The 19,325-nt window shown below is 33.5% G+C and overlaps 1 protein-coding gene and 1 pseudogene across 1 annotated transcript; both read left to right on the forward strand.

Moving 5' to 3' along the window:
- Positions 1-1,520: 1,520 nt before the first annotated feature.
- Positions 1,521-8,483, forward strand: LOC107827786 (mitochondrial import inner membrane translocase subunit TIM22-4-like). Its single transcript, XM_016654987.2, has 5 exons — positions 1,521-1,750; positions 5,143-5,309; positions 5,771-5,961; positions 6,147-6,219; positions 8,120-8,483. The coding sequence occupies exons 2-5, from the start codon at positions 5,150-5,152 to the stop codon at positions 8,203-8,205; spliced, it is 510 nt and encodes a 169-aa protein (XP_016510473.1). The 5' UTR covers positions 1,521-1,750; positions 5,143-5,149; the 3' UTR covers positions 8,206-8,483.
- Positions 1,863-4,778, forward strand: LOC142164050 (pentatricopeptide repeat-containing protein At2g27610-like; annotated as a pseudogene).
- Positions 8,484-19,325: the final 10,842 nt, after the last annotated feature.

Consider the following 19,325-nt stretch of genomic DNA (forward strand, 5'->3'; position numbering starts at 1 on the left):
CAAATTTCATCTGTATTGAGAGAGATTTTGGGTGATTATTAAGAAAGAGATAAAATATTTTTGAAATCATTTGGAAAAGAAACATAATCTTAAATGTAGGAGGTTATTGAAAATGGGGGTGAGTGTCGTGTAACTGATAGGTTAAATTTAAGGGATCTTGATTTTTCTTATTTTTTATGATTTTGTATATAACTTTTAAATATATATATATATATATATACAAATTAATAAATAAGAAACCTAAATAAAGGTGGTAAATAGGTTTCTATTAGAGTATAGCTAGGTAAATTTTCCAAAATATTTGGGTATGACATTAGGTTTTGACAAAAGCCCAACTTAGACCAAAGTTTAGAAGAAGAAGGGGAAGGAGAAGGAGAAGCAGGAGCAGGAGAAGGAGAAGCAAGAGGAGGAGGAAGAGCAGAGGAGATTTATAGCATGTTTGACCAACTTTCTAAAAACTGCTTATTTTGAGAAGTGCTTTTCAAAAAAGTACTTTTGGTGAGAATCGGTTTGTATTTGGCTAATTAATTTAAAAAATACTTTTGAGCATTAATTAGTGTTTGGTCAAGCTTTTGAAAACTGCTTCTAAGTGTATCTTTGTCAAAAGTGCTTCTCAGAAAAGTGCTTTTGGAGAGGAGCTACATTTTTCTGCTTCTCAAAATCTGTTTTTGCTTCTACTCAAAAGTATTTTTTTTCCTTCTAAAAGTTTAGCCAAACACCTCAAATTTTGGCCTAAAGCACTTTTGGCAAAAACAAAAAGTACTTTTGCCCCCCAAAAAGCTTGGCCAAACAGACTATCAATTTGAAATTTAACAAAACTGATTGATAAAGCTCACCTTCGTACACGAAGGTTTGAAGAAGAAAAAGAAGCAGTAATATGAGATTTAGGACCCGTTTGTCCATAAATTGTTTTTCTTTTTCTTTTTCAATTTTTTTAAAAATCTGTTTGTCCATGAAATTATTTGATATTTTTCTAAAATGAGCTTTTTCAAAAACTAAAAAGTAATTTTGACCATTTTTTCAATTTTTTTTGGAAAAACTTTTTTCCCCACTCACAAAATTACAACGTTTTTTCAAGTGAAATGCATATCCAAATATAATTTTAAATTTTAAATATTATTTTTAACTTCATTCTTTGTACTATTTTTTAAAAAAATATTATATTTCTTATGTCCAAAAGCCTACTTAGAGAGTGTTTGGATTGACTTATTTTAAGTATTTATTGGCTTTTAAGTACTTTTTTAGTTTTTGAAATGTTTGGGAATGATAAAAAATGCTTAAAAGTACTTACTTTTAGACACAAAAAATATAAAAATAAGCCAAAAGCCAAAAATTTAATATTACCAACTTATGGCTTTCGACTTTTAGGTTTTAAACTACTTTTTAAAAGTCAATCCAAACACCCTGCTAGTCCGAAGTTTGTCAAAACTGACCAAATTTTAAATAGTTTAAAATTTTGTAGGCGTGCTGAGACGGAAAAAAAAGAGGCATGCTACAAGTGGCTACTTGGTGTCAACCTCCAGCAGTTCCAAAGTCCAAACCATTAACCCATTTGAAGCTACCCGTTTAAACGCGCCATAGAACTAAACCTACACAACCGCCGGTTGCCGCCCATACAAGCCACCTCTTTCTTTCACGTTCTCCCCATTTTCTGTTATATGTGAAATCTGTTCATAAATTTGAGCAGCAGATGCGGAGGTAAAATTTGAAAAGTGAAACATTGGCGGCAACTTTACTAAACTCACCAAAAGTAAGTTATTTTCGTTGCTTTTAAATTTATTAATCAATTTCGAATATTATATGATCTATATTTCTTTTGTATTTTTCGACGGAAAAAAACATTAGTGTTGATGATAACAAAAATGGGGTTCTGGTATGTGTTTATTTGTTGCAAAGTAAGTGCTGAGCTAATAGCTAGCGAAGGGAGTGGGTAGTTGAAGCCACAGGAGCCTATGTGTTAGTTGGAAAAGAAACTCAAACTGAATCATCTCAAATTTCCTATTATCGCTACTCACGCATCCTGTTTGATGGAATTCCCAACGGGTTTCTCTGAAAAAGCTAACTTTTAGAGTACTCTGGGAACAGTTTCAATGAAGTGGTTTGAATTTTTGTGTGGTTATTCATTGTACTGGACTTTTCAGTGAAGGCGCTATCCTTTCTTGTATATTGTTGAGGGTCTTTGTCTGTCTGATCTATTTTTTGGTAAACAAGTGCCTACCCTTTGTATAATATCCGGTTATTTTGGCAATGTTAGTGTTGGGACTTCACTTCTAAACATGTACATGAAAATAGTGAACGTCCGAGATGGACAGAGAGTGTTTGATGAGATGGAGCATGAGAAAGTTGTGACTTTGGACTTCGTTCCTTTCAGGTTATTCGTGCAATGAGCTAGTTGATTTAGCTTTACAACCATATGATGTTAGTTGGAAGAGTTAAGCCTAACGTGTTTACTTTCGCTACACTTCTTGGAGTTTGGCCAATAAACTTGTATTTGAATAAGGAATTCAAGTGCATACTGTGGTCATCAGATGTGCTTTTGAGGTGTATAACATCCCTATTCCCTGGGGAATTATTGATCAGATTGTATTTGAAGTTCGGGATGGTCAAAGAGGCCACAACTGTATTTGGAAGTATGGCAATAGGAATGAAAATGGCCTGGTAAGCGATAGCTGGTCTTGTGACTAACGGGCTTTGTGCTGAAGTACTTAAGTTGTTCCACGTGATGAGACTTGTAGCTTTAAGGTCATGTTACAAAGATTGGGTAATATTTAGACCATAATATTAGAATGTCACTCATGGTTACTTATGTGGGGAAATTGATGATGCCTTTATGTTGTTCTTTACTACAACAACAACATACCCAGTATTATCTCACACCATGGGGTATGGGGAGGGTAGTGTGTACGCAGATCTTACCCCTACCTTGTGAGGATAGAGATGCTGTTTTCAATAGACCCTCGGCTCAGGAAAGCAGAAGCACCACATTAATGAAAATATAGACAAAAAGGGACAGTACCAAAAAGCCATATAAAAGTAGAATAAAAATAACAAGATAGTAAGGTGATCAACGATGAAAGAAAACAACGGTTAGTCATAAAAACCTACTACCAACAGAAAGCGAGATTGCGTGCCAATACTATGTATAGATTTTTTTATTTGTCTCAACTATGCATAGATTTAGCAATGTTGTTTTTTGGATGGACAAAGTTACTCGAGACAAAAAATACTACTCCCTCCGTTTCAATTTAGATGAAATAGTTTGACTCGGCATGGAGTTTAAGAAAAAAAAAAGACTTTTGAAACTTGTGGTCTTAAAAACTTAAAGGGTAAAAGCTTTGTGGGATCATGACATTTGTGTGGTTATAGAAGTTTCTTATCATGGGTAAAATGAAGAGTTTAAAGTTGAATTATTTCCAAATTTAGAAATGCGTCATTTATTTTGGAACAAACTAAAAAGGAAAGTAGCTCATCTAATTTGAAACAGAGGGAGTAGGTGATTTCTTTCTATCTTCCTAAGCTTTGGTGGACAAAGTTACTAGATACCTATGATGGTGGAAGGTAGCAGGTACCTAGTATAGTCGAGGTGCACAAAAGCGTACCTGGACACCACAATTATCAAAATATGCGGAATAAATTCTGGGCTTAAGTGAGCAACGATCTATTTTGCCAAATGAAAAAAGGGATGGTATTAGACCAAGTGGTTTCACTTATTCAACTATTTTTGCTGCTCATCCCTCTATTTCGTTGTTCCAAGTACATGAAGAAGTCATAAAAACAAGTACCAGGGCTCACCTACAGTAGGAAATGCTTTATCAGACGCGTACATGAAAATAGGAAGTACTGGTGAGGCTGCAAAAGTTTTGATGAGATTGATGAGGACATTATTTCATGGTCTGCTATGTTATCCTGGTTATGCGCAAAGAGGATACACTCAAGGTGCTGTCAGCGTTTTCCGAAAACTAGCCAAAAGTGGGTTCAGGCCAAACGAGTTTACCTTCCATGGCATCAGTGGAGCAAGGAAATCAATATCATGCAAACTCAATAAATCAGGTTGAGTAATGCCTTATGCTGGAGCAGTACCCTGGTGACTATCTGCTCTAAAAGAGGGAACATAGAAAGTGCAAATGAATTTTCAAGAGACAACAAGAAAGAGACTTAGTGTCATGGAACTCAATGCTACCAGGATATGCACAACGTGCTTATGGCAGAAAATCACTAATGATATTTGAGGAATTGCAGAAAGAAATGGACAATACAACATTCATTGGAGTTATTTTGCCTGTACCCATGCAGGACTGCAATGAAGGTCAATATTTTGACATGGTGGCTAACAACTTTTATATTTCCCCAACAATGGAGATATACTCTTTCATGGTAGATTTGTGTAGGCGAGCTGGTTTGCTGGATTTAGCGATGGCTCTCATCAATGGATGCCGTTTCCTGCTGGTGCAATTGTATGACATACTTAACAGCAATGTGGAGTTTGGGAAACTTGCAGCAAAGAATCTCATTTCCCTTCAGCCTCATGACTCAACAACATATGTCCTAGTAACTGTAAACTGGGAAGAGAGCAAAAGTACGAAACTAATGGATGTGGAACAGTTAAAAAAGAAATTGGATGTAGCTGGATTGAGATTAAGAACAAAACACAATCATTCATCGAGCCTGATGTTTCACATATATGCATGAAACGTGAAGAATTAAGTGTTCGATTGAAGGACACAGGATATCAACTGGAAAATTAAGTTCTTCATGATGTGGAAGAACTCTGGATATAAGCCACTTCCACCATTTGTATTGTTTGTTCTCCTTGTTAGGCATACTTTGACCTTACGTGATATGTTTGTAGTTTGAACTTAGGAAACCTGGAACTTTCAACTGTATTGTAACTTGTAAGGTTGAAAGATTCATCGTTTTTTTGATAAGTTATGAGTTAAAAAAAAGATTCGTAACTTTTTCTTTTTGAACTGGTAAAGTAGTGTAAGATTCATAACTTTCTTTTGTTCAGCTGATGATGATATTTATTTAAATACCATGAAAGTTGCAACTTGAGTGAGTTCTAATCTTAGCTCTTGGGAGGAGAAATTTTTGATGAGGGGCTCAATTTGTTTTTCATAAACTAATTACACATCTTTTTATCAGAGCTGATATGAGTGATCCGGCAAGTGAATCAAATGACACGCATTCAAGCTCTCAAGAAGCTCAGAAGCCCCAGATTGAGCCTATTCGGATGCCTACTGTGGAGGAAATAAGGGGCCAAGACATTTGGAACAACTGTGCAGTTCGCAGTGTTGTTAGCGGAGTCATGGGTATGTTTTTATACAAGGCATGGTGGATTTGTCTCCTAGTTGAATTATTTTTTGTGTCTTATTGTTGAGTGTTTTTTCTTAATGGATGGAATGCTCAGAATGTCATTCTTGCAATACCTTAGTATAATGGATGACAATAGTACCCCTTATCGAAAACAATGGATGACTATAATTCTATGTTTGATGTCATAATTATGTTACAAGACTCAAGAGGTAATCCAAGAGACATTTTAAACTCCGTCCCGTTGCTATGGCTGATAGTCACCTGTACTCCTTTAGTTGGAATAGAGAATGAGAGAGCCTGATTCTAGCTAGCTTACAGCTTCTGTCAACTGATATTGTTTTTGAATAGAGTCTGTTTTTAGATCCTCTATTTGTGTCCAATTAGATAATATTTTTCTAGTAATTTTCTTAAAATATATCTTCTGTTCATTTATTGACGCATTGTTTTTGTTTCGTAGGAGGGGGGCTTGGGTTGTTCATGGGTCTGTTTCTAGGGGCACTGGATAACCCAATAATGCAAGAGGAAATGACAACGAGGCAACAACTTGTATACCAAGCAAAGCAGATGGGTCGGAGGAGTTGGAGTTCCTGCAAGACTTTTGCTGTTATGGGTTTGGTTTTCTCTGCTGCTGAATGTGTCGTTGAGAAGGTACCTTTGATCCTTAGAGAGGATAACCATATGATGTTCTCCAGCTCTCATTTTACAAAATCCTCTTAATTTTTTGAACCAAGGAAGCGAATTGGAAGTCATTTTCGCAAATAGAGTCGGATACTTTTCAATTATTCTAAAACTCAAATGTCATAAGTAATTTTTCTCTTGTACTATGTTCATAGGCACGGGCAAAGCATGACATGACAAATACAGCAGTTGCAGGGTGTGTAACAGGAGGCACATTATCAGCTAGAGGTAAGATTTGTTACTTTGACTATGCAAAGCATATACAAAAATAATCTTCAGTAAATATATTTTTATATCTTGCATCCATACTCGATTCATATATTTTTGGTCTTGATATAGTGATATGGATAGTGAGATTCATATAGAGACAACCAGGGGAGTAGTATCATACCAAAAAGAAAGCAAAAGAAGGAATTTCTGGGGCATTGTCATCAGAATGTAACTCATACCATGCAAAAAAGAAAGACGAAATCAAATGTTTAACGGAAACTTTTCCACAAAGAGGTTTCAGCTACTTAAAGTTAGAGTGCGTTCAAAAATTCTAGATTTTTAAATGATTGGACTGCATTACTTTATCATAAGTTGCATTTAGAAGGCAGATGCGCAAGGTGAGGTGTTCTACTGATCATGTGGCAGGCGTAAGACCCACAAATTTTTAACTTAAAATATTTGTAAAATAAGAATAATATGTGAGGGCTCCACACAAAGCGGCATGTTTTACTTTGATAGTTTGATATGCGACATGCCTTACAATGGGGAACTAACAGAAATGGGGACTCCAGAGCTGTAACATATGTTTTTTTGTTCGAAAAAGAAAATGAAGGATATAGTCATATATTCCTACATTGTCCTGTGGTGATTCAACCATGGCACATGTTTTCGGATATCTTTGGACTTAAGTTGGTCTATGCCTGAAACACTGAATGAACTGCTTACCTGCTGGAACATCAAGGGCATCGATAAAAAACTAACGAAAGCATGGCTAACCATACCAGCTTGCATATGTCGGACTGTTTGGAAAGAAAGGACTTTAAGATATTTTGAGAATAGGAAAGAGCTCATTAGCAAGATCAAGTTAACTGTATTCTTTTCCTTTCATTTTGGTGCATACAGGAGTTTAGTGAAGATGCTGATAGAATCATAGAATTTATTAGCTCCATTCAGAATCAAGGGAATGCATTCTTTTGCTTTTTGCTACAATCTTAGTGCTGCTTCATACATTTACCGATTAAGAAAAAAAGAAATACATGTAAAATGTAAATTAAAGTATGTCAACAGTAGAAAATATTAAAATTTGTGCAAAATCCAAATTTTGAGGAGTTTATTGCTGACCATCGCATTCGCCTAATTTGGTTTTAGATAGTAGACTGCATTATAGTGAACCAGATGGGGCAAAGATGGTTGTCAAATTTATCCTATCAGGGTCTAATGGATTTTGACTTTTATGGTAGTGAATACAGAGTTTGCTTGAAGAATTGAGCCTTTCTGTTGGGCTGTATTACTGCTTATCTGTGACTGGTGAAGCATGTATTTCGGCTGTTTGCTATTTGACTTATTTTTTTCCAAATTGACATTGTGGTCTCTCCTTCATTTAGACATTTTTCTTTTGATAACATTGCTAAACCATAAGTCTGGGATTATTATTGTATACTGTTTATATATTCTCCCTTCGAAAATTACACCAGTTCAGGTATTAGGCTGCAAAGCCAGATGGGGAGAATGATTGTTGACAGTTTTATCCTATCTGAGTCTATCTTGTAGCTGAGAAGCACATAACTTCCTTTTTCAACTCTCATGATCTCCATCATAATTAGAATTTCCAAACTAAGGAATTCACTGCAGATCATTGCGTTCTCCTAAGCTAGTTCAGGGAATAGGCTGCAGTATGCTAGCCAGATGGGGGAAAGATTGTTGACAATTTCGTCTGATTCCTAATTGGATCTCTGTGTGTGTGTGTGTTGTAGTTTTTCACTTTTGATGGTAGTGCTGTAGAATAAAGTCTGTTTTGGTCTGCTTATATTACGGCTTATATGTGGCTGATGAAGCAAGTAATTGGACTGTTTGCAAAGACTTGTTATTTCTATCAAGCATCTCTTTTTATTTGAACTACAATCCCATTTTGTTTCAGGTGGACCAAAAGCTGCGTGTGCAGGTTGTGCTGGCTTTGCTACATTTTCAGTTTTGATAGAGAAGTTCTTGGATAGATATCACTAATCCAAGTAGACAAATATGGATCATTCCTCAGTCTGTGACAATGGAAGTTACACCAATCTACATATATTTATAATCACATTATTTTTGCCCCCAAAACCACGAGCTTAATTATGCGCCTTCCATGAGGGATGAGCAATGTTGTAAACATTCCACTAACTTTATACGCCAACTTACCCTCTGTGCTCTCCTTGAGTTCTTGCTGGTCCCAGAACTGGGAAAATGTAGCATTTATTTAGACATGTTTGAGACATTTTTGTTTAATAAGGTAGTTAGTTTTATGTCCTGTGGTACCTTTATTATCTCATAATACCAGCTGTTCTTGAGCATACATACAAGAGCTTGTTGCTCTCTTGCTCCGGTTCAAAATAATTAATCTTTTATTTCATGGATTAATCTTATCTTATTGATATCCACTTCTATGGCCTCGACTTCTCACTTTTAATGGAAGAAATTCATTAAAGAAAATTGATATGAAGAAAATATCCGTAAGAATATATTGTGGTCATCTTTGCCTCTATTGAAGCAAATTTTGTCAGGCTTCAGTGATCGTTTTAATAATATATGTCAAATGAATAATAGTTATCCAACCATTTTTTGAATATCAATTGCGCGGCGTTATTCCTTATCCTTTTTCTTTTCTAGCTAGATGGACAAATTATGTTTTCACCAATGATATTCAAAAAATGGTTACCATACATCTAGCTAGAAAAGAACACAGTACGAAAAGAACACAGTACTCCTTATACCCATTACGCGAACATGTTTGAAATTTGTACGAACACAGTACTCCTTATACCTACCATACATATGCATTTTTATTTGTTAAAAAAGAAAAATCATTAAACTTAGTATATAGGTGGAGAGGAAAATCTAGCTGAAGTTGCGTAGAATGTCCTTGTAAGGAGAAATCGATTCACCACCTTTAAAAAGGTAATTTTAAACTAATGTCACATTGTCACATCTTCTACTTGGATTATATAATGCAAGTGCAATAGGAAAAGTAACGAGGGGTAGTTTGGTTGGGAACAAGTTATTCCGAAATTATACTGATAGAATTATAATACGGAGATTAAATAATAACAGAATTATTTAATGATTATTTTTAGATTTATTGGTAGATGTTCGGCTCATTGGACTAAAAAATGAGATATACGGGATATAATAAAAAATGTGTTTGGTATATACTAGATAAGTTGGAATAAACTTTTATTTTTAATTTTAACCTTGAAATTTTTTAAAGATTTTGGGGGGAAAGAGCCTTGGAGAAGGGCATATTTGTCATTTTAGTGTTTATCGTAGGATTAACTAATTCCGAAATTGTCGTCCCACTCTCAATGTATGATAGAATAATACACAATTATGGGATTAATTAATCCCGAAATTGCAAATCTCGAATTCAAAAATTCAACCAAACCCGAAATAAAATAGTTTTATATTTAATTTCATAATTATTATCCCTATATCACTAACCAAACGACCCGTAAGGGTTTAAAAATATGAGACAATTTTACTTTTAGCCACTCGGCTGAAATTTTTGACAATCTCTAGCCCACAAATCTATTATGCAATTTGAAGCCAAAAACTAATTATAATAGCTAGCCAAAAACTTGAAGGTAGGCACAAAATTCCCGCTTCCCCTCCGCCTGTGTCAATTCAATAAAATATCTAACAAAGCTCCCTGACTTGCAGTTGTTCAAGATAGAGGACGTAAGCATGGGAATGTAGGTTGAAAAATTCAATTGATATAATTGCACTGGTATTAGCATGCATTTATAGTGCATGGGGTAAGGGTAAGAAGGGGAGAAGAGAAAAGGGGTGTGGATATTTGTGGTGCCACGTAATTCGGTTTTGGGCCTCTAAATGCCTAAGTCACGTGGACTCATTGGGCTTTTACAAAAGTAACACAGTAATGTGGTAACATGAGATGACAAGGATAAAGAAGAAGAGTAACTGAGAATTGAGCAAGGAGAGAGTTAGACAAATTTTGCCTGTAAACTTTCTTGAACACTCTATTTTAGATATGATATGGGGTGCTTAGGGGCCCTTTTTCAGCCTATCTGTGGTTGTATAGAGGTACGGACATACATGTGCATAGAGAATATCCATATACATTTTTATATGTGTCCTACATAGCATAGAATCAGAGCTTGAGATTTCCATGCAAGCTTATTCAATTTTGCTTGAAGTTCCTTACCCATCTTCTCTCCTCATAGCTAGTGATTCTTTAATATACAAAATAGACTGTCCAATACAAAAAATATACTAAATAGACTGTCATTATATAAAATATATACAAAATAGACTGTCATTGTACAATTTATATACAATAGAATGTCACTATACAAAATATATATAAAATATACTCTCACTATACAAAAAATATACTAAATAGTCTGTCACTATACAAAATATATATAAAATAGACTGTAACTATACAAAGTTATACTAAATAGGCTGTCACTATACAATTTATATACAATAACCTGTCATTATACAAAATATATACAAAATCGACTGTCACTATACAAAATAAACTGTCACTATATAAAATAGATTGTCACTGTACAATTTATATACAATAGGCTGTCACTGTACAAAAAATTATACTAAATAGACTATCACTATACAAAATATATACAAAATAGACTGTCACTTAAAAAAATATACAAAATAGACATTTCGGGCTATTAGATGTAATATGTTTGGCCGGAAGGATATTTCGTGTCAATAAAAAAAATATGGGCTATTAAAATTTTAAGAGATTACATAGGTCATTTTCTCAAAAAATAAAATAAAATATAGCCTAGTGGAAGCAACAATCTTAATTTCGCGTGGCGCTTTATTAGGTAAAGTGGTTCAATCTTAGACAAACCCAAATATGGTCCGTACATGTGAATATTTTTTTTTTCTAAATTAGCAAAAGGCAGGAAAAGGATAATGGTAGGATTATGAATATGATGGAAAATCACTTTGCTATACTTCTTTTTTTAATTTATTTCTTACGTTAATGAAGAAGTGGGAAAAACACAAGTTTACCACAAGCTTGCTATATTCAAATGTTGGCAATGCGATTTTATTTCTTAATTTAATGAAGTGGGAAAAACACAAGTTTACCACAAGCTTGCTATATTCAAATGTTGGCAATGCGATTTTATTTCTTAATTTAATGAAGTGGGAAAAACACAAGTTTAGCACACGCTAATTAAGCTATATTCAAATGTTGGGAATGCACACTTGGGTCACTGCCCCCGTCATTTGGCACCACACAGTGAAAGTGACTTATGTAAAATAATTTGTTTATTTCAGTTAATTATCTTATTAGACTGAAGATATGAGTTTAAAGCGTTCTCCTGCGTATTATTAAAAAGAAAAGAAATGCATTGCCATTTTCTTCTCTCTTTTTTTTCTTCTTTTAATTGTTAAATACTTGCTTTCAATTAGAAAAGGCGATATTCTTGTCTTCTTTTGTTTTTCTGTCATATTTAATTTAACAACTATCGACATCAATGATTCTGCGGTTTATACTTTTAGCTTTGTGCAGGAATATTTAACTCTTAAAGGAGTATTCGGTTTATATAAAAAATTTGTTACATTGTATTTGTCAAAATGAGATTTATGATAATATTTATCACCACCTAATATTTATATATATCTAATTGTATAAACTCATTATAATTAAGTAATTTAATGAACTGATAACATGTCTCGATTAAACCATATAATTAAGTAAGAGAGGTTTATGTGCAACTACACGTACATTTATTGATTTAATGTAAATATCATTAAGCTTTGACCCGGACTTATTTATCTATGATTGCAAAATCCCAAAGCACTCAATCTTTTTCTTTCTTTCTTTTCTTGTTTGAACAGCAATATTTCACGAATTGTAAATTCGATTTAAAATACATACCTAGACAAATCATTTAAAAGACAAGTCAAGTTTTGTTACTCCCTCTATTTGTGGCAAGGTTCGGAGTACGAGATCGTAAATTCAATCATAGATTTTTCAAATTATAAAAATAAAATTTACATGTCCAAAAGCTACCTAAAAAAAATCTTTCTAATGTTTTTGTCTTCCCAAATAATAATGTTATCAAATAAACTGAAAGTAATTCATTTCTCAAGTTAGATTGATCTCTTAAGACCGAAATATAATTAATTAATTAAGATATCATAAGTAGCTAATGAGGTCTCAGGCTCGTAGTTAAGGTTGAAACAAAGAGGTTTTAATTTCTGTTCAACACTAATCTATCGATTAAAATATGTTTGTGTCTCTTTCCATTAATAATATGAGATCAATTCTTTCCTAAACATCTTAATCATTGATAAGCAAACCATAACCTAATGAAAGAATATTCGTGGTTAGTGGTCACTAATGACGGTGATAAGTGCTCTTCTGTATTATAGTGACATGACACACAACATTCTAATTACCCCATAGTTTAACCTAAATAACATGGGCAACACTAAAGGAAAATATATATTTAAATGGATTTAAGACTCAAAAAGAAGTTTCTTTTATTTGCAGTGTGGGGTTTGTTAGTGGGAAACAGGTCAGACCTTCACTTAAAGTTCTCCTTTTCACTGTTTCCCACTTATTATATGTTATGTTGCTTATGAGACATTGGTCAAGATTTCTCAATATAGATAAGTTGACTTGCTACGACTCTTTTATATGCAATTGTTTTAAGTATTTATTATTCATAAAAGGGCCAACAATACCCCTAACATATTAAAAACGATTCAAAAATATCTTTCGTTAATCTTTTGGTCCGCAAATGTCCTTAACGTTTGTTTTGGGGCTCAAACTTACCCCTATATCTAACAGAGGGGCCAACAATACCCCTAACGTATTGAAAATGACTCAAAAATATTCTTCGTTAACCTTTCGGTCCGCAAATACCCCTACCGTTTATTTTTTAGCTCAAACTTACCCTTATATCTAACAAAACTAATTTGATCAATTTTTTTACTTTAACTTCGCCATGTGGCATTTTCTTAAACTACCACATATATTATTTGTATTAAATAAACCCACCTGTATCTTTTAAAATACCCAACGACCCTGACTCACTCTTATATATTTGGACGGTCGGCTAAAAATAATTACATTTGCTAGTTAAATATATATAAAAATATACATTGATTATATATAAAAATATGTATATTATACATTAATATTTTAATATATATTTTACATGATATTATTTTTAGGAGAAATTATACGGTGTAGTTTTTTCTATTAATTATGATATATAACTCGAATTTATTAAGCAAATCTGACAATGGAACGAAAGTTTTTGCTAATATTTTAGCTCTATCATTATATATTAAAACACTATTAGTTCTCATTGAAAAGATCATGTGAAGTCCATTAATGTGCTAAGTAGTGGGATTTGTATATAATTAAAGGCTTTAAATAATTTTCTTTCCAACTGTTTCTTTGCTTCTCCTTTAGAATCATATACATACGACATTATCATTTTTATGTTTGCAAATTAAAATTTGTATTTGTTAAACTTGTTAAGATCTGCAAAATTTGAAGGAAAACTACACCGTATAATTTCTCCTAAAAATAATATCATGTAAAATATATATTAAAATATTAATGCATAATATACATATTTTTATATATAATCAATGTATATTTTTTATATATTTAACTAGCGAATGTAATTATTTTTAGCCGACCGTCCAAATATATAGAAGCGGGTCAGGGTTGTTGGGTATTTTAAAAGATACAGGTGGATTTATTTAATATAAATAATATACGTGGCGGGTTAAGAAAATGACACATGACGAAGTTAAAGTCAAAAAATTGACCAGGTTAGTTTTGTTAGATATAGGGGTAAGTTTGAGCCCAAAAACAAACGTTAGGGGTATTTGCGGACCAAAAGGTTAACGGAGGGTATTTTTGAGTCATTTTCAATACGTTAGGGGTATTGTTGGCTCTTCTGTTAGATATAGGGGTAAGTTTGAGCCCAAAAATAAACGTCAGGGGCATTTGCTGACCAAAAAGTTACAGAGGATATTTTTAAACTATTTTTAATACGTTAGGGGTATTGTTGGCCCTTTTCCGTTTATTATTTATTTGTTTGTTTAATTTGTTATTTTAACTTTTCTTGGCACAATGTCTTTCTGCGGAAGGCAAATGCATTAATGAGGCTTTTTTTTTTAACGATGGTATGCTAATGGAAATGCTGGGGTGTTTGTCTTAATTTTCTTATTATATTTGATTTTCGTATGTGAAGTAAGGATAATATGTTTATCATAATTGATTTTATTTTTTTACGTAAAGAAAAATATAATTCTTTCCTATTTGGCTAATCCTTTTTCTAGGAGGAAATTTTTTTGACTTCTATATATTAAGGAACATTCATTCTCACTTGATAACATCTACAATGTAGCCATAAGGCGTTTGAAAGTTTTATTTAGGGGGAGAATTTGGGAGAAAGTGTTAGCATGTCACTTGTGTGTGCCTCTTTGTGAGATTGTTCTCTCGATATTTGTACTCTCTTTTATATAGTGGATTGCTCATCTACACCTGTGAACATAGGTCAATTGATCGAACCATGTTGTGTTGCTTTTGGTATATTTCTTTTTTATTATCTGAGTTATCGTAGTTCAAGGTTTGTTTTGTTAGCTTTCGCATGACACCTGATTATTTCGATCCTCAACGTAAGAAGGAGAAAGAAAAAAGAAGATGCTTTAATACACCTATATTGTTAAATTTTTTATCAAATACCACTTTAATAAATCAAGGCAAATGACAATTTGTATGTACATACTCAGATTTAAATAATTAGATTCGAAATTTAATATTTATATACATTTAATAGATTTTTTTAACATACATATACATGATTTGGGCTAAATATTAAATTTGGAATAAGGGCTCGGGGTTGAAAGGATTTCGACTCCAGTCACCCCAAACCATGCACCAAGACAAGATCTCTAAAACTGTTTTGGCTTTAATATTTTCAAATATAACATGTTACCACATCAAATCATGATTTAACCATAGGAATTCACGAGTCTCGTCAAAACTAAGAATTTAAAGAATTGAGCTAGATTGCGTATTTTGTTGAAATTTCATTCGTTGTCAAAAGTTAATTGAGATGTTTTAGAAAGGGCGAAGATTGTCATTTTATATAAGGTGAAGTAATTACAGCTGTTACCTTCATCATCAGTATTTCAGTATAAAGAAAAGCAGCTATTATTATTATAGGATTAACAAAACAAAAGGACACACCTGGACAAGTGCGTAGATAAATAATGTTTGAGACAACAAGTTGCCTTCAGCGTAAGTGGAATAGTAATTTGTTAGAAGGAAAAGTTATTTGCATGTGGTTGATGATCAGTTCCATACATGTAAAAGGTTCTGATATTGTTGACGTCCCACTACGAATTTTTGTTAAGGGGTGTCAAAATATTAAAAAAGTAAACACACCGAAAAAGTCGAGAAAAATCAACATGTAGTATATGTACAAAAAAATTAATTTTTACCTAACTGCAGACCGCGAAGGAGTGTCAATTGACACCCCTTCGCATAAGGTGGCTTTGCCACTGCCCACAGTGGGGCAAGTTGGTAATACATTATGAGTTTCACTTCCTGTGTTTTTGGCACATCTGACTATATATATATATATATATATATATATATATATTAGAAGTACGGTTATGATTTTGTTTATAATTAAAAAATTTCAAGAGTCACAGCAAGGTTCAAAATTTTATGAATAATTAATTCATCCTTCAACTTTTCTTCATTTAACTATTAAGTTTTATCTGCGGTACGGTGCAAACCCATAACTTACTGCTGATCCATGTATTATTTATGCATAAGATAATTTTTATGATTCACAATTTGATAGAGTGATTAGGTAAACTTAAAAGAAGTGGCTTCCGTAAAGAAGGAAAATTCTATTGGAGTATGGAATTAAGAAATGACATTTGATAACATATAACTAAAAAAAATCTTACTTCTCAAACCAAAGCATCCGAAGGACATTCTCCGATCGATACTACTGTAAATATGATTAAGTAGGCGTTTGGACATAAGAATTGTAAAATTCGAAAAAATGGTGAAATTTTTTTTCAAGTGAAAATGATATTTGAAATTTAGAATTGTGTTTGGATATAAATTTCAGTTTGGGTTGTTTTTAAGTTTTGTGAGTGATTTGAGTGAAAATTTTAAAAAACAGCTTTTTGCAGTTTTTCAAATTTTCGAAAATTTTCAAAATGCATCTTCAAGTGAAATTGAAAATTTTATGAACAAACGCTGATTTCGAAAAAAAAAAGTAATTTATTTTTAGAAAAATCTTCCATCAAATTTTATGTCCAAATGGGCCCTAAGTATGTAATAAGTGTTCAGATACGCCATAACTTTCTCTCTTTTTTCACTTTTTCAAATTTATACAAAAAGGTACTTAAAAAATGTTTGGAGTCAAATATTGTTATGTGGAGGAAGAGGCAAACCCGAAAATAAAGAAGATAAAGAACACCAAATTTTAACGTTGAAAACCCTTCAAATCGAAGGTAAAAATTACGGGATCACAAAGATCCAAAAAGTTTCACAATAATAATAAGAGGGTTACAAACGTTTTCCAAATTAGCTACGCAACAAGTGCCAAATACGGAGCAACAATAGCAACAACAAATCAATTAAAGAAAGAGGAGAATCCATAAAAATGCTTATGTTCGAGGCTCGAAATCAGATGTTACAGGCTTCAAATCCGATCTCCACCGTTCAAAGCAAAGATCAAGATGTTACGAACACTCAGTCAAAATTTCAGCTCGATCCAACAGTTAACGAATTGGAAAACTTGATTTGAAGTCGGCTGGTCAGAATTAAAATCTGTAGCAAAACGAATACTTTTCTTCTCTCTTCTCTCTTGACGAAAGCTCTCTCAAAAATCACTCTTATGTGCTTAAGTCTTTCAAAGGCTTGTACCAATGAGCATAGCATAATTCACCAAGGTTGTCCTATTTATAGATAATGAGTGGTGCTTTCTCTTAAAGCAAAACCAACTCTAAATAGGAATAAAAACCGAATCCAATTTCAAATAGGAATGGAAACCAAACGAGAATAGGATTAGGCCAATGAGCCTTTGGCTGGACAACATGGGCATGTGCCCAACAAACTCCCCCTCCAGCTAAGGGGCCAAATGTATCTTCAAGTAGAGGAACTATTGACAGGCTTCATGCCTGCCAATTTTCTGCAAAATTCATGTTTATCTGTAACCACCGACTTTGTCAGCATATCCGAAGGATTTTTATCAGTGTGTATCTTCTCAACCTCAAATAATTTCTCTTCCACATCCATTCTTATCCAATGATACTTTCTATTTATATGTTTGGTCTTAGAATGAAAAGTGGAGTGCTTGGTGAGACAGATAACACTCTGATTATCACAAAATAAGATGTACCTTGGCTGCTCAAAGCCAAGATCATTAATAAACTCCTTCATCCATAATAGTTCTTTGGCACCTTCTGTGACAGCAATATATTTGGTTTTTGTGGTGGATTAAGCTATGCACTTCTGTAGTCTAGATCGCCAAGAAACAACTCCCCCTGCAAAAGTGATCAGATAACCGGAAGCGGATCTTGAATTATCAAGATTGCCTCCTAAATCAGAGTGGGTGTAACAAACAAGTTCATGCTTGCCATTGCCAAAGCACAACTTCAAATCTGCAGTACCTTTCAAATACCTTAATATTCATTTTACTGCATCCCAATGTTCTTTTCCATGATTAGAAAGGAATCTACTAACAGTACCAACGACATATGCAATATCTGGTCTAGTGCAAACTATAACATACATCAAGCTACCAACGACAGAAGAGTAAGGAATACGAGACATCTCCTTTTTCTCTTCATCAGTAGATGGACTCTCACTAATACTTAATTTGAAGTATTTAGCAAGAGGAGTACTAACCACTTTTGCATCTGTCATATTGAACCTCTTGAGTACCTTCTCAATGTATTGCTTTTAGGACAAAAATAACTCCTTTCTATCTCTGTATCGTTGGATTTGAATGCCCAAGATTTTATTTGCTGGCCCCAAGTCCTTTATCGCAAACGATTTGCTCAACTGCTTCTTAAGGACATCAATTCTGGATTTATTCTTTCCAACAATAAGCATATCATCCACATAAAGCAATAAGATAATAAAATCATCAGCAGAGAACTTCTGAAAGAATACACAGTGGTCTGACGAAGTTTTCTTGTACCCTTGTTCTTCTATAACAGATTCAAATTTCAAATACCATTGCCTTGGAGCTTGTTTCAATCCATACAGGCTCTTTTTTAATTTGCAAACATAATTTTCTTTTCCCTTAGTTACAAAACCCTCAAGTTGCTCCATATAAATCTTCTCATCTAAATCACCATGAAGAAAAGCAGTCTTGACATCCATCTGCTCAACCTCTAAATCTAGACTTGCGGCTAATCCTAGAACCACACGAATAGAAGACATCTTCACAACAGGGGAGAAAATTTCATCAAAGTCAACTCCCTTCTTCTGGCCAAAACCTTTAACAACTAACCACGCCTTGTATCTAGGCGCAGAGGTATGGTTATCTTGCTTTATTCTAAATATCCATTTGTTAGATAAAGCTCTCTTACCTTTCGGCAATTACACTAACTCACATGTGCCATTCTCATGGAGTGACTTCATCTTATCTTCCATGGCTTAGATCCACTAATCTTTGTGAGTATCTTACATGGCTTCATCATAATTCCCAGGTTCTCTCATGTTAGTCAAAAGTACATACTCATTAGGAGGATATCGCATGGATTTTTGTTTCTCCCTTGTAGATCTTCTAATAGAGGTTTCAGGAGCATTCGAAGTAGTTACCTGAGCAGGAATTGGTTGCTGATCAACCACAACTTCATCAACTGGAGCATCCATAACATCTACACCATGATGATAATTTTGATCTTGATCACTATCTTCATTATTGTCTTGGGTTCCTTCATATGCAATAGGTGCCTTAGCAATAGAAACTGGATCAATATCAACTAAGCTCTCATTACTCTAAGAATCTATCTTCTTAGCTTTGTCAATATCTTCAATAGTCTGGTCTTCAAAGAATATTACATCACGACTTCTAATAATT

The sequence above is a fragment of the Nicotiana tabacum genome, chromosome 9 (assembly GCF_000715075.1).
Source record: "Nicotiana tabacum cultivar K326 chromosome 9, ASM71507v2, whole genome shotgun sequence".
Classification (NCBI taxonomy): Eukaryota; Viridiplantae; Streptophyta; class Magnoliopsida; order Solanales; family Solanaceae; genus Nicotiana; species Nicotiana tabacum.